This window comes from Liolophura sinensis, chromosome 1 (assembly GCF_032854445.1).
Source record: "Liolophura sinensis isolate JHLJ2023 chromosome 1, CUHK_Ljap_v2, whole genome shotgun sequence".
Classification (NCBI taxonomy): Eukaryota; Metazoa; Mollusca; class Polyplacophora; order Chitonida; family Chitonidae; genus Liolophura; species Liolophura sinensis.
In genome coordinates, this window is record NC_088295.1 from 2,659,604 (window position 1) to 2,681,152 (window position 21,549).

Genomic DNA, 21,549 nt, shown 5'->3' on the forward strand with positions numbered 1-21,549 from the left:
CGTTTCACTCTTTCCATTGAGGTTTTCTTCACTACTATGGTTTCGTGTCCTTTAGTGTGAAGGATTAGGTGTAGCGTGCAGGATCCGATTTGACGTAGCTGAAAGATTTTGCTTGTAGGATCCAATCTGGCACAGCCGGAAAATTAGACATAGTTTGGCTGATCCGATCTAAAATAGGTGGAGAATTACACATAGCCTGCATTATCCGATCTGAAATAGGTGGAGAATTACACATAGCCTGCTTCATCCGATCCAAAATAGATGGAGAATTACACATAGCCTGCATGACCCGATCTAAAATAGGTGGAGAATTACACATAGCCTGCATGATCCGATCTGAAATAGGTGGAGAATTACACAAAGCCTGTATGATCCGATCTGAAATAGGTGGAGAATTACACATAGCCTACATGATCCGATCTAAAATAGGTGGAGAATTACACATAGCCTGCATGATCCGATCTAAAATAGGTGGAGAATTACACATAGCCTGCTTCATCCGATCTGAAATAGGTGGAGAATTACACATAGCCTGCTTCATCCGATCTGAAATAGGTGGAGAATTACACATAGCCTGCATGATCCGATCTAAAATAGATGGAGAATTACACATAGCCTGCATGATCCGATCTGAAATAGGTGGAGAATTACACATAGCCTGCTTCATCCGATCCAAAATAGGTGGAGAATTCGATATAGCTTGCATGATTCGATCTGGAATAGGTGGAGAATTACACATAGCCTGCTTCATCCGATCTGAAATAGGTGGAGAATTACACATAGCCTGCATGATCCGATCCAAAATAGGTGGAGAATTACACATAGCCTGCATGATCCGATCTAAAATAGGTGGAGAATTACACATAGCCTGCATGATCCGATCTAAAATAGATGGAGAATTACACATAGCCTGCATGATCCGATCTGAAATAGGTGGAGAATTACACATAGCCTGCTTCATCCGATCCAAAATAGGTGGAGAATTCGATATAGCTTGCATGATTCGATCTGGAATAGGTGGAGAATTACACATAGCCTGCTTCATCCGATCTGAAATAGGTGGAGAATTACACATAGCCTGCATGATCCGATCCAAAATAGGTGGAGAATTACACATAGCCTGCATGATCCGATCTAAAATAGGTGGAGAATTACACATAGCCTGCATGATCCGATTTAAAATAGGTGGAGAATTACACATAGCCTGCATGATCCGATCTGAAATAGGTGGAGAATTCGACATAGCCTGCAAAATCCAATCTGAAATAGCTGGAGGATTAAAAATAGCCTGCAGGATCCGAACTGACATAGCAGGAGGATTAAATATGGCGTGCAGGATTTGGTTTGGCGCATATGTAGCTAGGGGATTAGATGTAGCATTAGATCCGATTTGACGTAGCTAAGGATTTCAACGTAGCGTGTATGGTCGATTTGGCGTAGCTAAAGAATTTAATATAGCGTGTAGGATCCCATCTGGTGTAGAGAGGGAATTAGATGTAGCGATCTTGATCAGATACAACATACAGGATCAGATCTGGCCGACATTATTAGATCTAGCGTACTGGACTAGATCCAGCGACTATACCTTAAGAGGATTAAATGAACAGCGCATGTTTATAGCATGCAGGATCAGATCAACTGTGCATAATTAGATATTAGGTAGCGTACAAAATAATGCCAACCGTGCATGATTAGATGTACAGAGAACAGGATCGGATCAATAGTACATGACTGGATCTATAGCGTACAAAATCAGATAAACCATGGATGATTACATCTGCAGTGTACAAAATCAGACCAACCCTACATGATTAGATGTGTAGCATACAGGGTCAGATTAATCGTGTGTAATTAGATCTGTAGCTTAGGCCTGCATGATCAACAGTGACTGAATATGTAGAATACAGGATCAGATCAAAAGTGCATGATTAGATGTGTAGCATACAGGGTCAGATTAATCGTGTGTAATTAGATCTGTAGCTTAGGCCTGCATGATCAACAGTGACTGAATATGTAGAATACAGGATCAGATCAAAAGTGCATGATTAGACGTACTATACCATTCAAGATAACCTCAGCTTGAGCTGCACCGCAAAATAAACCTCATGGGATAACCTTATGCAGTTCCGTCCACATGTATATAACCTGTCCGCTAATATAGGTTTATTTATTGTAGGAGTGGATAGTTCAACCCACGCAGTATGGATTCCACAGAATGGTTATTTATGTCTCCTAACAAATGTAGCTAGATACATGTATTCTGTATTCTGTGGCCATTATATACGAAGAGCTCATGTTTTCCCAATCGCTGTCAATCACTAAGCAAATTCCGTATGTATGCTATACCGTGATATTATTGTTCAGTCTCTTACGATTTCCGCGCTGCGATGATGAACAGACTTGTATACAAGTATTGTCGCCCTGTGCACATACAATAAAGAAACAGCCGTGGTGACAGCTCGATTTACGGGAAAGTCTTGATGGACTGTTAGAAGACAGATCCATTAGCTGATGTTTGGAAGCACTAAGCAGCTTGTGTGAATCAGTAGCACGATAGATTTTAATAGGCTGATGGAGATGGCCATGTTAACAATATAACGATAATGTAACCAGAATGCCTTATTCACAGATTGGACTACACACTCACTTCCGTGCACTTAAAACGCACACACATTCACAGAAGGTTAAAGTAGCTCGACCCCACCTGCTACGGCATTATTTCTGATGTTACAGCGGATTCCCCCTGGGAATATAACATTAAAGTACTTGTGATATATGCACTGCACACACACGTACTGGATGTACATATGCAATAATAATAATAAAAAAAACTATTCATGAAATAATTAAAGACACACAGCATGTAGTGCTTGAGTGAGTGCTTGGGGTTTAACGTCGTACTCAACACTTTTTCAGTTATATGACGACGAAGGAATCATTAGAGTGCATGTACGTGTAATGTGCCTCCTTGTTGCAGGACGGATTTCCACCGCTCTTTTATTTAGTGCTGCTTCACTGAGACGACTTACCGAAGGCAAGTAAGCCGCCCCGCCCGAGCCATTATACTGATACGGGTCAACCAGTCGTTGCACTATCCCCTTCATGCTGAACGCCAAGCGAGGAAGTTACAACTTCCTCTTTTAAAGTCTTAGGTGTGACTCGATCAAGGATTGATCCTGGATCTACCGGTCCCGAAGCGCACACAGCACTCACAATGTGCTGCATGAGTGAAGAACAGAATCATACATGGTCATCAAGTTATCACTTGCTTCACTTATTTTCACTTCGGTCACACCCAACTTGTACGATAGTGACCGCGAGGCCGCTTCGGTGGCGTGATGGTAAGAGCGTCCGTCTCGAAGTCGGGAGATCAGGGATCAAAACCTGGGTTGGATCATACCAAAGACTTTTAAAAATGGTGTTGGTGGCATGGACACATGAAGACACAGATACCAGCCATCCATTGGCCCCTATAGCCCCATGGTTGGCGAAGTCATACCACATATGCAGTTCTAGAATGTAATTATAATCGTGAATACAAAATTCAAATCAGTGAAGGAGCTGACTTCACTTTCCAAAATATTGAGGTCAAAATTCGACAGAATTCGAGATTTGAGAATGGTAAGAGGTGATGTCTTTCTATAGTCGGAAAACAGAGTGGCTATAGATCTAACTCTTGTGTGATATAGGAGGGTGCTAGCAAAGCGCCATTATTCGATCAGTAAACATGGCTCCCCTACTGCGAAGCATCTTGGTACGCTAAATGTCACAACTCATAAAAAGGAAATAGGAAGTATTAGCGCATGATAAATGCATTATTTCTTCTTCAGAATATCTAACGCTAGGATCAACATCTGATCCCATCTAATTAGTTAAGCTCTTCAATGAAAAACGGCGTTTCTCTCTTTAAAACGTCACTGTTGAAAGAGATTTATTTATTTTGCAGCAATCAACCAATCAATCAATCAATAAATAAATGAAAAGAGCATTTATTAAAGAGTGAGCTAAGTGGTTAGGGTTTAACATAGTGCTTTACAATTTTTTAGTCATATGGCAACGAAGGAATCCTTAGAGTACACGTAATGTGCCTCCTTGTTGCCGGACGGATTTCCCTTTATATAGTGCTGCTTCACTGAGACGCCTTACCCAAGGCAAGTAAAAAGCCGCCCAACCCGAGCCATTATACTCATACGGGTCAACAAGTCGTTGCACTATCTCCTTAGGGCTGAACGGCAAGCGAGGAAGTTACAACCTCCCCTTTTAAGGTTTTAGGTGTGACTCGATCCAGGATTGACCCTAGATTTACCGCTCCCGAAGCGGAGGCTCAAACAACTGTGTTATCGGGGCTGGTCATTTATTTAAGAGGCATAAATATTAAATGCAAACACACAGCATAACCACAAGATAACATTTCCAGCACATATCAATCATGTGATCAAGACAAAGTTCCGATGCTAAAATTTATGCCCACATAGGAGTGCTTCCATGTAAGAGCAGTCACGAATTGTGTCCAGAAGTAATGGTCATGGGGTTATCATCCATATACCAGTCCGGGCTTTCTCTTGCAGTGTATGGGGTTGTTACAGAAAGATTTGTAGTCTATCCCAAACGTTAGTTTCGAGAACATGTGGACAGAGCGTCCCGAATCTCATGCCATATCTAACTCCGCTTAACCTAAAGCTATGGGGCTGTATCCTCATCCTGTTGAATTAGACTGACACGTTGCATATATGAACAGTTGCAATCAGATCGCAGAGGAGATACATATTTTATTATCGACAACTTCCATACCAGCATGAAACTGTACATGATACGAGTACTAATTCAACTCATTCTTTTAGAATATTCCTTGCGTCTTTCTAACATCACTGGAAATTCTTGACTACTTCTCCTTGCACGATTCCGTACGAATTTCGTTCTTTTTATATCGTACTTTCTTAGTTCTTTGGTGGTTTGCGTTATACGTCGTTCTGGGAATCGGCCATGCTACTATTGACCTGTACCCAGCTGTTCGAAAGTGTATCAGATAATATTGGTAGTAAGTCATATTTTTTATTTAATTTTTTAGTCAACCTAGTCAATGTAGTCGTCCGGCCAAGTATAACAGAAGCAGATTTAGTTCATATTTGATATAACGTTACACATTTTTTTTAAGCCATGTACAAAATTGAAGAGTTGGCTTAAAGTTAAATCTGGGGAAAGCACTGCACCCTTCTTAAAGCGGTTTTAGAACAACCGGGCCCTGGAATGTTAAGTTTGGTTGACCGCTGGTATACGAATGTCTGTTTCCACGCATAGATTCATACAATTGAAACTTATTTTGCAAATTTACACTTAATGACTGGTATACTTAACTAGACAAATCATGTCAAATATGTGAATAGCGTCCACTAAGAGATTCAAAGCCTACAGTTGTAACCCTACCTGGGACCTGAAGTAATTACAAGAACAATATTTTTCATGTAGTTACTGGATTTTCAGTATACGGTGCTTACAAATATTTCGATTCTGGCAATCGGGAGGGAGAAACCTGAGAAATCTGGGGAAACCACTGTACCTCTCATGGTACCTGACAAAGCCTGGGGAAACCACAGTTCATCTTCTGGTGCCTAACAAAGCCTGGGGAAACCACAGAACCTCTTCTAGTACCTGACAAAGCCTGGTGAAAACACAGCACCTCTTCTGGTACCTGACAAAGCCTGGGGAAACCACAGCACCTCTTTCAGTACCTGACAAAGCCTGGGCAGACCAGAGCACCTCTCAAGGTACCTGACAAAGTCTGAGGAAACCACAGCACCTATTCTGGTACATGACAAAGCCTGGGGAAAATCTCTTCTAATACCTGAAACAATCCAGTTTGAACTGCTGTGAAACCAATGATTCTGAGCCTGTGATCTTAATGGTCCTGGGCTAGTGGCCATCCATATGAAACCATTAGTCTGAACAAGGAAACAACACCCACTGAAACTTTGACGTGTGTGTGTGAGGGTGCAAATAGAACTTTGTTCTGCATAGGCTATTGCTGTGGCCATTACATTCACAATATCCCCCACATTTCTAGCAGACAACCCAGATAACTATCTGGTTTGCTGACTTTTATGGTTGTCCTTTAGTTGAGGCTAATTGGTGTTGGTGTGTGTGTGTGAAATGATGCAGTTAGCAGGAGGGCGGAGGGTGGTCAGGGCGCTTGTTGGTACCATGAAGTTCAGATTTTGGAATGATAGACTCAACGGCCTTTTGCCAAAACTCTGGACATTAGAGAAAAATCCATTTCAACATTTAATTAAAATCAAAGATTTACAAATTCTAAAGGTAATATTTCATGACCATCACATGAACGAATTATTGTTCTTTACATGTTTCAGAAGTTTCAATTACAACACTAACAACAGAGAATGTTAGTTTTGGATCAGGGGCCAAACTTTGATTTGGGCTCACCACTGATGTGCAACACACAAATTCATCGCAACAAGTCTGTGTAAACTGTTTACCTGTTTTATACTTTCAGATCATTTTACTTCATGTTTAATTCTATTATTCCTTTAAAACCAATGCATCTTTATGATAAGTATTTAACAAGTGCATTTAATACATGTACAATAAAAGCGACAAAAAATTAAGAGATTCTCCACATATTGCTTTGCCATGACAGGATGCAGCTTCCTTTCACAAACAAAGTGAATATTTTCCCCATATAATTTATGAACAGAGAACACTTGCATATCAGCAAATAAACTCACATCAGTATAAATATATTTAAACAGCACATACAGAATGCTGCCAAAGCCATGAGCTTTAAGAGGAGTATATATACACTTCAACAATGACAAAGTACAGTGGAAAATTCCAGTACCTATATGTGAAACACAGTTTGATCCATAAAACCGTTTGTATACCACACAATGCCAGGTAGTTCCAACCTGCTGCTTTTATCTTTTCATAAAATGTGAATGTGGTGACAAGACATGGTAAAAGATGACATGGGAATGCCAGAGAGTGTGAATCCAATGGTACGTGTAGCAATGATCATTACACAGTTGGACAGAGTCCTTGTTCCCGTCCCTTCATACATATATACACTGTGGCGGAGCTGTACAGTCCTCTTTGATGTGAGAGGGGTAGAGAGCTTGATGGGAGATAGAGGTCTGGGAGGGGTCAGTAATCCTCTGCCCAGGGGTTCTCTCCAAAAACGTGTCAATCACTTCTTTCATGGCCAAATTAGGGATCAACTGGTCTTGTACAAGGTCTGTCCGCGTCACAGGGTCAAAATGACCCACTCGCTGGAGAAGAGAACATCCATCACAGAATACATTCATGTTCGTTGTACCAACACATCGCAGATGAGCAATAACATTAACCATGCATGCTTAATGTCTTGGGTAAGTAGAAAACAGCCATTATTCTCTTACTGCTTAACACTTTAAGCTAATACTTAATACTCAACATGTTTGATGTTTCAAACTGAAAATGTCTGATTTCTAACTTCAGCATTACATGCTAATCTTGCATAACCTGATCTGTTTGATGTCGAAGTTGACATTAACTACTCTTTAACACCTGATTTGTTTGATACCCAAGTTGATATAAGCTACTGACTAAATTTCTCATCTGTTTGTCACCAATTTCAGCACTGACATCACCTACACTTAACTAAATATACATGAACGTAGTAAAATATAATTGTATTGTCACAATTAACACCCCAGCAGAAATATTCAATTCTGAGATCACTGACAGGGGAAGGGACACAACCCTGTTAGTAAGCACCTGCTAGTTACATCAGTAAATAGGACCAGCCTTATTGCCTTGGTTCAGAAGCAGGCCATGACATTTTATATGTTCATGTTGTTTTCCCAACAGGAAGTTTGCTTTCTAATTTGAAACATACAATTATATGGACTGGTCAGGTACAAATGTTATCCTCTCAACTTGAGAATCTATACTTTTTTTTATCATCAGGATGAATTTCTGGTGCAAGTATCCATTCAGTATCCAAACTGATATCAACCTACCTACCTGTACCACATATGCTTGTATCAAATACCAATCAATTGTTCATTTTCAACAAAGGATGTATTATCAACATTATTCAAAAAGCCACATTTAAACATGGGATATTTTACACTCATTGCTTCCCAGAGACTTATGTTCTCATACTTGATGTTTTCTATGTATGTACCAGAAATTTAAATATGGAGTACACTACTTTGAACTTTCTACCAACCAGACATTTTAATATGGAATACACTACTTTGAACTTTCTACCAACCAGACATTTTAACATGGAATACACTACTTTGAACTTTCTACCAACCAGACATTTAAATATGGAATACACTACTTTGAACTTTCTACCAACCAGACATTTAAATATGGAAAACACTACTTTGAAGTTTCTACCAACCAGACATTTAAATATGGAATACACTACTTTGAAGTTTCTACCAACCAGACATTTAAATATGGAATACACTACTTTGAACTTTCTACCAACCAGACATTTAAATATGGAATACACTACTTTGAAGTTCCTACCAACCAGACATTTCAACATGGAATACACTACTTTGAACTTTCTACCAACCAGACATTTAAATATGGAATACACTACTTTGAAGTTTCTACCAACCAGACATTTTAATATGGAATACACCACTTTGAACTTTCTACCAACCAGACATTTTAATATGGAATACACTACTTTGAAGTTTCTACCAACCAGACATTTAAATATGGAATACACTACTTTGAACTTTCTACCAACCAGACATTTTAATATGGAATACACCACTTTGAACTTTCTACCAACCAGACATTTTAATATGGAATACACTACTTTGAACTTTCTACCAACCAGACATTTCAACATGGAATACACTACTTTGAACTTTCTACCAACCAGACATTTTAACATGGAATACACTACTTTGAACTTTCTACCAACCAGACATTTTAATATGGAATACACTACTTTGAACTTTCTACCAACCAGACATTTTAATATGGAATACACCACTTTGAAGTTTCTACCAACCAGACATTTAAATATGGAATACACTACTTTGAAGTTTCTACCAACCAGACATTTCAACATGGAATACACTACTTTGAACTTTCTACCAACCAGACATTTTAATATGGAATACACCACTTTGAACTTTCTACCAACCAGACATTTTAATATGGAATACTACACTTTCAATACTTTTTTCATTTTTACTTATGCTACTTAAGTTCACATGTTTTTTTTTTTCTTTTTGGACATTCATAAACACCTTCAGGGAAGTTAGTAAACAAATATGAAGGATATGGTAAATGGTTTATAACATGTATAAAGTAAAGAAGTTATTCTTTTTTTTTAAATTTCAAACTGTAAGATAATGTGCTTATTAACATGCTTTGAATTTATTCATAATTTGCTGGCAGACCTTGCCATGTATGACTGGAGAGAGGCTCCTGGGTCACTGCACGGTGCTGGTACACTAATCACTATGCCGTACAGGCCCCAACATGCATTGAAGTACACAAAGAGTAATAAGCTACATGGTCTGTAATCAGAGCAAACTGAGAAGTCAAGCCTAATTTCCAGGCTGCGTATTTGTCCTTATTGACATATGTATGTAGATTAAGGCATCAAAATCAACTCCAGACAGGAACCTGGAGTTCTTACTAGAAAGCATTAATAAAGTGTTTATTCTTCTTACTGCCTACCCAAAACAGATGAGCGATTACAATTACTTATTAACTTGCAACACCATACTCAAGAATTTTTCATGAACAAATGACAGTCAGTATTATGGATGGAGGGCAATATGAGCATCATAAACAGCCTACTGTTGGCAAAGACCCCCCTGTAGTAACAGTAGGGCAAAGCAAAAATGCACTGTTCAAAACTGCACTTAAACAAAGAAAAATTAAGACGTTACGATGTTTGCAGTGGGCTTACTTACAACAGATGAATGCATTAGTTAATGCTATAACTAATGATAAGACACCGTAAGTAAACTATGTTCAAAATACCTGTAACAGTTTGTTTTATAGGTGTGGAGAGAAAATGGGTCTCACCTGCAAATGTTCTACGATATCTTTTCTGTCATAGGTAATACCACTAGGTGTAATCACAGGTTCACGCATCAGCTCAAAGCTTATCTTCCCACACAGGTAGTCAGGTACATCCCGCTTCTAAAGAGAGGAAATAACACAGAGCCTGATTAGAGTGCTACAGGTAAAACAGCTTATCTTCCCACACAGGTAATCAGGTACATCCCGCTTCTAAAGAGAGGAAATAACACAGAGCCTGATTAGAGTGCTACAGGTAAAACAGCTTATCTTCTCACACAGGTGGTCAGGTACACTCTGCTTCTAAAGAGAGGAAATAACACAGAGCCTGATTAGTGTGCTACAGGTAAAACAGCTAATCTTCTCACACAGGTGGTCAGGTACACTCTGCTTCTAAAGAGAGGAAATAACACAGAGCCTGATTAGAGTGCCACAGATAAAACAGCTAATCTTCACACACAGGTGGTCAGGTACACTCTGCTGCTAAAGAGAGGAAATAACACAGAGCCTGATTAGAGTGCCACAGATAAAACAGCTTATCTTCTCACACAGATAGTCAGGTACATCTACCTTCTAGAGAGAGGAAATAACACAGAGCCTGATTAGTATGCTACAGGTAAAACAGCTTATTTTCTCACACAGGTAGTCAGGTACATCTACCTTCTAGAGAGAGGAAATAACAGAAGAGCCTGATTAGTATGCTACAGGTAAAACAGCTAATCTTCTCACACAGGTGGTCAGGTACACTCTGCTTCTAAAGAAAGGAAATAACACAGAGCCTGATTAGAGTGCCACAGATAAAACAGCTTATCTTCTCACACAGATAGTCAGGTACATCTACCTTCTAGAGAGAGGAAATAACACAGAGCCTGATTAGTATGCTACAGGTAAAACAGCTTATTTTCTCACACAGGTAGTCAGGTGCATGGTACAGATTTTGTGGTGAACACATTTGCGCGAAAATAAGTGCCATCGCATATAAAACCCATGTAAGAAATTTATTAATGTAACATGTGTTACAGTTATAAATTTGTTAAATTTGTTAAAAAGCACTACAGTTCTATCATTTTTTCAAACACATTAATTAGAAATACATAATTAGAATGTATTCCGGCTTTCACAAATCCAGCTTAAATGATCGTCAGTTAATCTTGCTGTCTTTTAAGGAGGCTTAGCTCCGTTCAAGGATCGCCACAATGCGACATTGTTGTTGTTTATTTATTGCCGCGGTTGGAGGCATACAAAGTGATACGATATACATACGATGAGAGAGGCTGTTTTTTTATCGACTGTACTTGCCTTCCAGTCAGATCACCTTTCAGACGCGCCCAACACATAGTTCGGGAGTTTCTGCGCTTCAAACTTCCTTTTCATAATGATGATTTGTGAGAAATTTACTCATATCTGTCACAGTTCACTCAAAGTTTCACTCACACTGCTGATGCACGAGAATTAAACAGTGGGATTTGTATATATCACATTTAATCCTTCGTCGTCTCCAGGAGTGAGTGACATGAATATTTGCTCACACAGCAGGTAAGGGGTTCATCTTATAAAGATTAACAGTCTTTAAAAGATTAAAACCTTAGGAGGATTAACTTCCTTTGTCTGATCAAGTTACTGTACTGTATAGAATTTTTGTCACGTCTCACAGCTACAAAAAAGTTTAAACGATAGCACTGTTACTTGAATGATTGAGTCATTTTATTACTTGACGTTTCTGTATTGGAGTTTGATTTTCGTTTGTCCAAAAATCAGTTGTCCAAAAATTCTGTTAAGATTTGTGAAAGTTGATTCCTCGAATGTGTCTTCTTACCAAATCTGCAAAAGTTTATGACCGAGAATAAAAAGGCATTTACAGTATCTTCCCACATAGGTAATCAGGTACATCCAGCTTCTACAGAGGTGAAATAACAGATGAGCCTGATTAGCATGCTACAGGTAAAACAGCTCATCTTCTTATGCAGGTAATTAGATACATCCAGCTTCTACAGAGGGGAAATAACAGAAGAGCCTGATTAGCATGCAACAGGTAAAACAGCTCATCTTCTCACACATGTAATCAGGTACATTGAGCTTCTAGAGAGGGGAAATAACAGATGAGCCTGATTAGCATGCTACAGGTAAAACAGCTTAGTTTCTCACACAGGTAATCAGGTACATTTTGCTTCTAGAGAGAAGAAGTAACAGAAGAGCCTGATTAGTATGCTACAGGTAAAACAGTTCATCTTCTAACACATGTAATCAGGTACATACATTTTGCTTCTAGAGAGAAGAAATAACAGATGAGCCTGATTAGCATTCTACAGGTAAAACAGCTTATCTTCTCACACATGTAATCAGGTACATCCCACTTCTACAGAGGGGAAATAACAGATGAGCCTGATTAGTATGCTAGAGGTAAAACAGCTTATCTTCTCACACAGGTGGTCAGGCACATCCAGCTTCTACAGAGGGGAAATAACAGATGAGCCTGATTAGCATTCTACAGGTAAAACAGCTTATCTTCTCACACATGTAATCAGGTACATCCCACTTCTACAGAGAGGAAATAACAGATAAGCCTGATTAGCATGCAACAGGTAAAACAGCTTATCTTCTCACAAAGGTAATCAGGTACATCCAGCTTCTAGAGAGAGGAAATAACAGAAGAGCCTGATTAGTATGCTACAGGTAAAACAGTTCATCTTCTAACACATGTAATCAGGTACATACATTTTGCTTCTAGAGAGAAGAAATAACAGATGAGCCTGATTAGCATTCTACAGGTAAAACAGCTTATCTTCTCACACATGTAATCAGGTACATCCCACTTCTACAGAGGGGAAATAACAGATGAGCCTGATTAGTATGCTAGAGGTAAAACAGCTTATCTTCTCACACAGGTGGTCAGGCACATCCAGCTTCTACAGAGGGGAAATAACAGATGAGCCTGATTAGCATTCTACAGGTAAAACAGCTTATCTTCTCACACATGTAATCAGGTACATCCCACTTCTACAGAGAGGAAATAACAGATAAGCCTGATTAGCATGCTACAGGTAAAACAGCTTATCTTCTCACAAAGGTAATCAGGTACATCCAGCTTCTAGAGAGAGGAAATAACAGAAGAGCCTGATTAGTATGCTACAGGTAAAACAGTTCATCTTCTAACACATGTAATCAGGTACATACATTTTGCTTCTAGAGAGAAGAAATAACAGATGAGCCTGATTAGCATTCTACAGGTAAAACAGCTTATCTTCTCACACATGTAATCAGGTACATCCCACTTCTACAGAGGGGAAATAACAGATGAGCCTGATTAGTATGCTAGAGGTAAAACAGCTTATCTTCTCACACAGGTGGTCAGGCACATCCAGCTTCTACAGAGGGGAAATAACAGATGAGCCTGATTAGCATTCTACAGGTAAAACAGCTTATCTTCTCACACATGTAATCAGGTACATCCCACTTCTACAGAGAGGAAATAACAGATAAGCCTGATTAGTATGCTACAGGTAAAACAGCTTATCTTCTCACACATGCAATCAGGTACATCCAGCTTCTACAGAGGGGAAATAACAGATAAGCCTGATTAGCATGCAACAGGTAAAACAGCTTATCTTCTCACAAAGGTAATCAGGTACATCCAGCTTCTAGAGAGAGGAATAACAGAAGAGCCTGATTAGTATGCTACAGGTAAAACAGTTCATCTTCTAACACATGTAATCAGGTACATACATTTTGCTTCTAGAGAGAAGAAATAACAGATGAGCCTGATTAGCATTCTACAGGTAAAACAGCTTATCTTCTCACACATGTAATCAGGTACATACCACTTCTACAGAGGGGAAATAACAGATGAGCCTGATTAGTATGCTAGAGGTAAAACAGCTTATCTTCTCACACAGGTGGTCAGGCACATCCAGCTTCTACAGAGGTGAAATAACAGATGAGCCTGATTAGCATTCTACAGGTAAAACAGCTTATCTTCTCACACATGTAATCAGGTACATCCCACTTCTACAGAGAGGAAATAACAGATAAGCCTGATTAGTATGCTACAGGTAAAACAGCTTATCTTCTCACACATGCAATCAGGTACATCCAGCTTCTACAGAGGGGAAATAACAGATAAGCCTGATTAGCATGCTACAGGTAAAACAGCTTATCTTCTCACAAAGGTAATCAGGTACATCCAGCTTCTAGAGAGAGGAAATAACAGAAGAGCCTGATTAGTATGCTACAGGTAAAACGAATATCTTCTCACACAGGTAGTCAGGTACATCCAGCTTCTAGAGAGAGGAAATAACAGAAGAGCCTGATTAGTATGCTACAGGTTAAAAAGCTTATCTTCTCACACAAGTAGTCAGGTACATCCCACTTCTAGAGAGTGGAAATGCCACAAGAGTCGGATTAGTTGCAACACGTAACACAGGAAACAGAGAGCCTGATCGTAACATGGATAATCACTCCAGATCATTCCATGTTGTAGAAGAGCTGGTCATGTAACTTAAAAATATCGAATGACTAATTCATAGGAGCTCAACTTCCAGAATATTTAATGTTGGCAGTGAGTTTTGTGTGTGGAAGAATTACAGTGCTCGGAGTAATGTCGGCCATCAGTTTTGTGTGTGGAAGAATTACAGTGCTCGGGGTAATGTTGGCCGTGAGTTTTGTGTGTGGAAGAATTACAGTGCTCGGAGTAATGTTGGCCGTGAGTTTTGTGTGTGGAAGAATTACAGTGCTCGGAGTAATGTTGGCAGTGAGTTTTGTGTGTGGAAGAATTACAGTGCTCGGAGTAATGTTGGCGGTGAGTTTTGTGTGTGGAAGAATTACAGTGCTCGGAGAAATGTTGGCAGTGAGTTTTGTGCGTGGAAGAATTACAGTGCTCGGAGTAATGTTGGCAGTGAGTTTTGCGTGTGGAAGAATTACAGTGCTCGGCGCAATGTTGGCCGTCAGTTTTGTGTGTGGAAGAATTACAGTGCTCGGAGTAATGTCGGCAGTGAGTTTTGTGTGTGGAAGAATTACAGTGCTTGGAGTAATGTTTGCCGTGAGTTTTGTGTGTGGAAGAATTACAGTGCTTGGAGTAATGTTTGCCGTGAGTTTTGTGTGTGGAAGAATTACAGTGCTTGGAGTAATGTTGGCAGTGAGTTTTGTGTGTGGAAGAATTACAGTGCTCGGAGTAATGTTGGCCGTGAGTTTTAATGTTGGCCGTGAGTTTTGTGCGTGGAAGAATTACAGTGCTCGGAGTAATGTTGGCAGTGAGTTTTGTGTGTGGAAGAATTACAGTGCTCGTAGTGATGTTGGCCGTCAGTTTTGTGCGTGGAAGAATTACAGTGCTCGGAGTAATGTTGGCCGTCAGTTTTGTGTGTGGAAGAATTACAGTGCTCGGAGTAATGTTGGCAGTGAGTTTTGTGTGTGGAAGAATTACAGTGCTCGGAGTAATGCTGGCAGTAAGTTTTGTGTGTGGAAGAATTACAGTGCTCGGAGTAATGTTGGCAGTGAGTTTTGTGTGTGGAAGAATTACAGTGCTTGGAGTAATGTTGGCAGTGAGTTTTGTGTGTGGAAGAATTACAGTGCTCGGAGTAATGTTGGCAGTGAGTTTTGTGTGTGGAAGAATTACAGTGCTCGGAGTAATGTTGGCCGTGAGTTTTAATGTTGGCTGTGAGTTTTGTGTGTGGAAGAATTACAGTGCTCGGAGTAATGTTGGCAGTGAGTTTTAATGTTGGCCGTGAGTTTTGTGTGTGGAAGAATTACAGTGCTCGGAGTAATGTTGGCAGTGAGTTTTAATGTTGGCCGTGAGTTTTGTGTGTGGAAGAATTACAGTGCTCGGAGTAATGTTGGCCGTGAGTTTTGTGTGTGGAAGAATTACAGTGCTCGGAGTAATGTTGGCCGTGAGTTTTGTGTGTGGAAGAATTACAGTGCTCGGAGTAATGTTGGCCGTGAGTTTTGTGTGTGGAAGATTTACAGTGCTCGTAGTAATGTTGGCTGTAAGTTTTGCGTGTGGAAGAATTACAGTGCTCGGAGTAATGTTGGCTGTGAGTTTTGTGTGTGGAAGAATTACAGTGCTCGGAGTGATGTTGGCGGTGAGTTTTGTGTGTGGAAGAATTACAGTGCTCGTAGTAATGTTGGCTGTGAGTTTTGTGTGTGGAAGAATTACAGTGCTCGGAGTAATGTTGGCAGTGAGTTTTGTGTGTGGAAGAATTACAGTGCTCGGAGTAATGTTGGCAGTGAGTTTTGTGTGTGGAAGAACTACAGTGCTCGGAGTAATGTTGGCAGTGAGTTTTGTGTGTGGAAGAATTACAGTGCTCGTAGTAATGTTGGCCATCAGTTTTGTGCGTGGAAGAATTACAGTGCTCGGAGTAATGTTGGCCGTAAGTTTTGTGCGTGAAAGAATTACAGTGCTCGGAGTAATGTTGGCAGTGAGTTTTGTGTGTGGAAGAATTACAGTCCTCGTAGTAATGTTGGCCGTAAGTTTTGTGCGTGGAAGAATTACAGTGCTCGGAGTAATGTTGGCAGTGAATTTTGTGTGTGGAAGAATTACAGTGCTCGGAGTAATGTTGGCCGTGAGTTTTGTGCGTGGAAGAATTACAGTGCTCGGAGTAATGTTGGCCGTGAGTTTTAATGTTGGCCGTGAGTTTTGTGCGTGGAAGAATTACAGTGCTCGGAGTAATGTTGGCAGTGAGTTTTGTGTGTGGAAGAATTACAGTGCTCGGCGCAATGTTGGCCGTGAGTTTTGTGCGTGGAAGAATTACAGTGCTCGGAGTAATGTTGGCAGTGAGTTTTGTGTGTGGAAGAATTACAGTGCTCGGAGTAATGTTGGCCTTGAGTTTTGTGTGTGGAAGAATTACAGTGCTCGGAGTAATGTTGGCCGTGAGTTTTGTGTGTGGAAGAATTACAGTGCTCGGAGTAATGTTGGCCGTAAGTTTTGTGCGTGGAAGAATTACAGTGCTCGTAGTAATGTTGGCCGTAAGTTTTGTGCGTGGAAGAATTACAGTGCTCGGAGTAATGTTGGCCGTGAGTTTTTTGCGTGGAAGAATTACAGTGCTCGTAGTAATGTTGGTGATGAACTGTCCAATTTCAGACCTCAACTCTCACAACATGAGAAAAATAGAAAAAAATGGAAAAAGAAGAATTCCTGTATTTCACCTAGAGTTTGGCATGTGAATGTTAAATATCACTTTCAGAAGCACAGTCAGGCCTGAGATGATACTTCAGATGTCAACACAGTTACACTAAGTTTTTCTGACAAAGAATTAATCAAACTTAAAAGTAAACTCTTAGGTGGCCATATAATAAAGGTATGGGAATCAATGATGATGTGCCAGTTGAGAAAAGAGAATCCAATAATGTCTTACCCGTCTTCTCTCATCCAGCTGGGCAAACAACTCATTTACTTCCACAAGGCGCCTTTGCTAAAAACAGACAGTATATTTCATATTTACATTATTTGATTGTTGTTTTATACCAGAGTAAGGAGTGAAGAACAACATATACAAATCCCTGAAAAACCTTAACACTCAGAACTTCAAGTACTGAATAAACTTAACCACAGACATTTTCTTTACAAATGAGGAAAACTCTACACACCACAGTTGACTGACCGGTGTATGATGAAATGTGTGGTTTCATTTTACTCTGGTTCCCTGCTATGCAACATGTTTACACTGGACACTACTAACAAGGGGAACCTCTTCAGTGACCTAATGGTTTTAGTGTCCACCTTGATGTGGGGATATCTGGGATCACCCCCGGGTTGCATCATACCAAAGACCTTGAAAATGTTACTTGTTTCTGAATTGCCTGGCGCTCAGCACTGGGAGGTTTGAGATTCCTTACAGGGCTGGCTGGCTCTGTGTCACTATAATGTGGCTGGGTGTGGGGTCAGGCAATATGCAACTAGGTTAGGTGGGGTGGGGTGCCCTGTCTGGTGTATTAGACATTATACTTCAATGGTGGCTCCACATTGGGGGCATGGACTGGTCCTGCCACTAGAAGACACAATATATGTACACAAACCTAATAACTCCTCAACATCATATGACTGAAAAATTATTATAAAGTATGATGTAAAAAAGCCTACATACATATTTATTAACAATTATTAATATATGTAAAATGTTGCATATGTAAAATCATTGATATGACCTTATAAAACAACTACAGAAGTGAGCACACTACATTAGGGAGACAAGAACAAACAAGCTGAGCATTCCTATTTTAAGATAACCCCACAATATCTTAAAGGTATAAAACAGCGCTGACAAAATCCTTTTCTAAAATTGATTCCACACATTAGAAAATGGCATAAAGAGACTTACATGTTCTTTTTCTATTGTTTCAATCTCATTTGATACATCTTCCTCCCCAACTATCTCCTCCACTGCTTCGACATGCCTGGTAAAACAGATCAGATCACATGTAAACAAGTAATGCATGTAGTATGCATAGCACCAATATTGCTCATGTTTCTGCAGCAGCTTTCAGAAAGTTCAAAACAAGACAATACATGGAAGGCAGTACTAGAACCTCGTTTCACCACACTTAATAAGTGAAGTAAATTAGCATTTTTTTCCCATGTCCACTATGCAGTGTTTCACAAAAAAATTTGTCAGACACAATTAAATATGGTATTATGTTGCTTATGCAAATCATGTTTGCTCAAGCAAAAAAAAAATAAACTTTTGGCAAATTTGTGAAACCATGACCCAAATAGCTATTTGAAAAAACACTTCCTAGCTTCTGAATTGAAGAGAATCTGGTGCTGAAAATTATCCAACACCTCTCTGGGTTTGGAACCAGCTACCTCAGAATCTGCTTCACTCTAAGGTTGCTCATTTACAAGTTTTTCATTTTTTGGCACTCGACTGTCCCTGAGAGCATCATCTCAAAATTTACAACCGTTACCTTATCCACTTTCTATTTGATATCCACCAGTCTAGTACATGTCCATAATGATAATATTTCTGCTGTTTACCTTAACAACCACAACCTTCACCAAAACAATGCCCACTTACTTACCTATTTCTGTCGTCTAAAATGAGTTTATTTATGTAAGACTGCAAGTCAATCTCTTGTTGTATTCGTTTTTCTTCAATACTGTTCCACTTCTTCTTTTTGGCCACGCGCATTGCACTCGCAATATCATCTCCGAAGTTCAGTTTCTGTTCTTTGGCCAAGTCAAAGGCTGAAATGGACACATGAAGACACTCCGCACAGTAAGCAAACCAATCAGTACCATCAAGTCTGTCATTTTCTTTCAAGTTCTATGCAATATCAATAATATGAAGTCAATGAATGATTGGTGCTTAAGCGATACATGAAAAGGAACACCGAAGCAAAGATCATGGTTTCAAGGGAAACAATAATGCCAAATTAATGCCAAAACAATAAAGAAAAAATTCCTATTTTTGACCTCTTTCAATAACAGCTCTCTACTTCATACATATTTTCCATCAACAGGCATTTTAACAAATGACATCATTGATGAACATCACACCTGCAGGCAATTTTAACAAATGACATCATAGATCAACATCACACCTGCAGGCAATTTTAACAACTGACATCATCGATCAACATCACACCTGCAAGCATTTTAACAAATGACATCATTGATCAACATCATACCTGCAGGCATTTTAACAACTGACATCATCGATCAACATCACACCTGCAGGCATTTTAACAAATGACATCATTGATCAACATCACACCTGCAGGCATTTTAACAAATGACATCATCGATCAACATCACACCTGCAGGCATTTTAACAAATGACATCACCGATCAACATCACACCTGCAGGCATTTTAACAAATGACATCATCGCTCAACATCACACCTGGGACCTTATATAAACTGTAGTTTCCAGCCATTACAATACTAAAAGAAGTTAGTTTATGCTGCTCAACTAACTGTGTAAATAATTTTCTTGTATTCCACAAAAGTGCGGAGATGCTGATGATAAGTGACTAAATGTGTCAATACTTCACATGTGGTAGGGTTCTCACTGTATGATGGTTTACCTCTCTTTAAGCTCCCTACTCCCTCATCGAATACACCCAGCTCGACCAGCGCCTGACCCAGGAAGAAGTGACCCTTCACCAGGGCTCTATCTAGGTCCAGTGCATTCCTACAGTCTTGTGCTGCCCTCTCCCACTGCTTCTTCTTCAGGTAACACAACGCCCGGTTTGTGAAGTATGTTGGTGTGTTTGGACTCTTCATCTAAACAGACAGACACCACACTACAACAACCAGACAATGTATCTACCATGTTGTTTATCAAGCGAATTGCAAATAAATGTGAGAGAATACAGATGCCTGTCATTATATAAGATACAATGACACCTTCCATCAGGCCCAGTTCAGTTGTCTAACACACTATAATTTCTAGTCCAAGTACGCTGACTAGTAGATTGAGAAATATTTGGATATGCTATAACCACTGCTGTTCAACCTTTAGCTGAAGGCCCTACCGCTTGTTGGTGTTGCCAAATACATGTCATAACATCTTCTTTTCCCACCCACAATTTTTGCAGGGGTAATCCATTTCTCAGGAGAAACCATGTGGTACCACCATATTTTCAAGACTGCTGAGATACGATTAAACAGATGAATACAATGTTGGGAACTTTTTTTTGGAGGGGGGGGGAGATTTTTGATTTCTTGAATATTTTTGCCAAACAATCTTAACTTTTTGGAAACGGATTATTTCTAGAATCCTAGTTTTGCACTATCTGTAATAAAATCAAATACCAATTATGGAATCTAAGAGTTTGGTTGACGTTGACGATTCAAATGGTGGCTGTCTTGAAATCAATGGAGAGAGCAGTCTGGAGAGCCATTCTTTGTTGGATTATCCTACCATGTTGTGTTGTGGTAATGAGAAGGGGAGATGTTATGACTTTGTTTTGTCGCCCTGCCACAAGAAGAAACACTATATGTACCCACACCCACTGACTCCTTGTCGTCATATGACTGAACAATTTGTAAGTACAACATAAAACCCCAAGCATTCATTCATTCATTGGCACTCAGGTGAAGGGCAGGACATAATATTTCTCAGACTCAACCTGACTGTGCTTCAGTCAAACTATAGTATTCAAACTAAACATAATTTCTGGTTATTGACAGAATGATGTCCAATGTTTTTAATTTGTTTACACATTGTTGTCAATGTATAAGATGACACTGCTGTCATCTAGCCGCTTAGTTGCGCAGTGGGGTAAATCTGATTGACCAACGTAGTTGTGCAAGTTACAGCTCCGCTGCACATATTCCTACAAATGAACTAACCTTTCCTTAGGTTGGCCTAACCAAACATATTCCATAGGGATAACACAAACTGACAAAAGAGAAGGAGATTTTCAGGGTTTACTGTAGCCTAAAGTTCCTACCGTAACGCCCAGCTTCGCTCATATGGACTTCCACATGGACAATTGCTCAAAAAAACAAAACTCACAACAGGTTAGTAAATTACAGAGACCACACGGTTTAGGTCA

At 39.7% G+C, this 21,549-nt stretch overlaps 2 protein-coding genes across 2 annotated transcripts; both read right to left on the reverse strand.

The window, feature by feature from the left end:
- Positions 1–406: 406 nt before the first annotated feature.
- On the reverse strand, positions 407–1,309 carry LOC135461698 (protein transport protein SEC31-like). The gene has a single exon (XM_064738897.1). The coding sequence runs from the start codon at positions 1,307–1,309 to the stop codon at positions 407–409; it is 903 nt and encodes a 300-aa protein (XP_064594967.1).
- Positions 1,310–6,267: 4,958 nt separating this feature from the next.
- On the reverse strand, positions 6,268–20,272 carry LOC135474994 (E3 ubiquitin-protein ligase CHIP-like). The gene is given in 7 exon segments (XM_064754719.1): positions 6,268–7,184; positions 7,187–7,280; positions 10,066–10,182; positions 17,403–17,459; positions 18,366–18,441; positions 19,066–19,231; positions 20,074–20,272. Coding segments are annotated over 7 exon segments (738 nt in total). The 3' UTR covers positions 6,268–7,155.
- Positions 20,273–21,549: the final 1,277 nt, after the last annotated feature.

Excerpts from the sequence above, each read along its gene's own strand:
- LOC135461698 (XM_064738897.1), bottom strand. The coding sequence starts at position 1,309 with ATGTCAGTTCGGATCCTGCAGGCTATTTTTAATCCTCCAGCTATTTCA.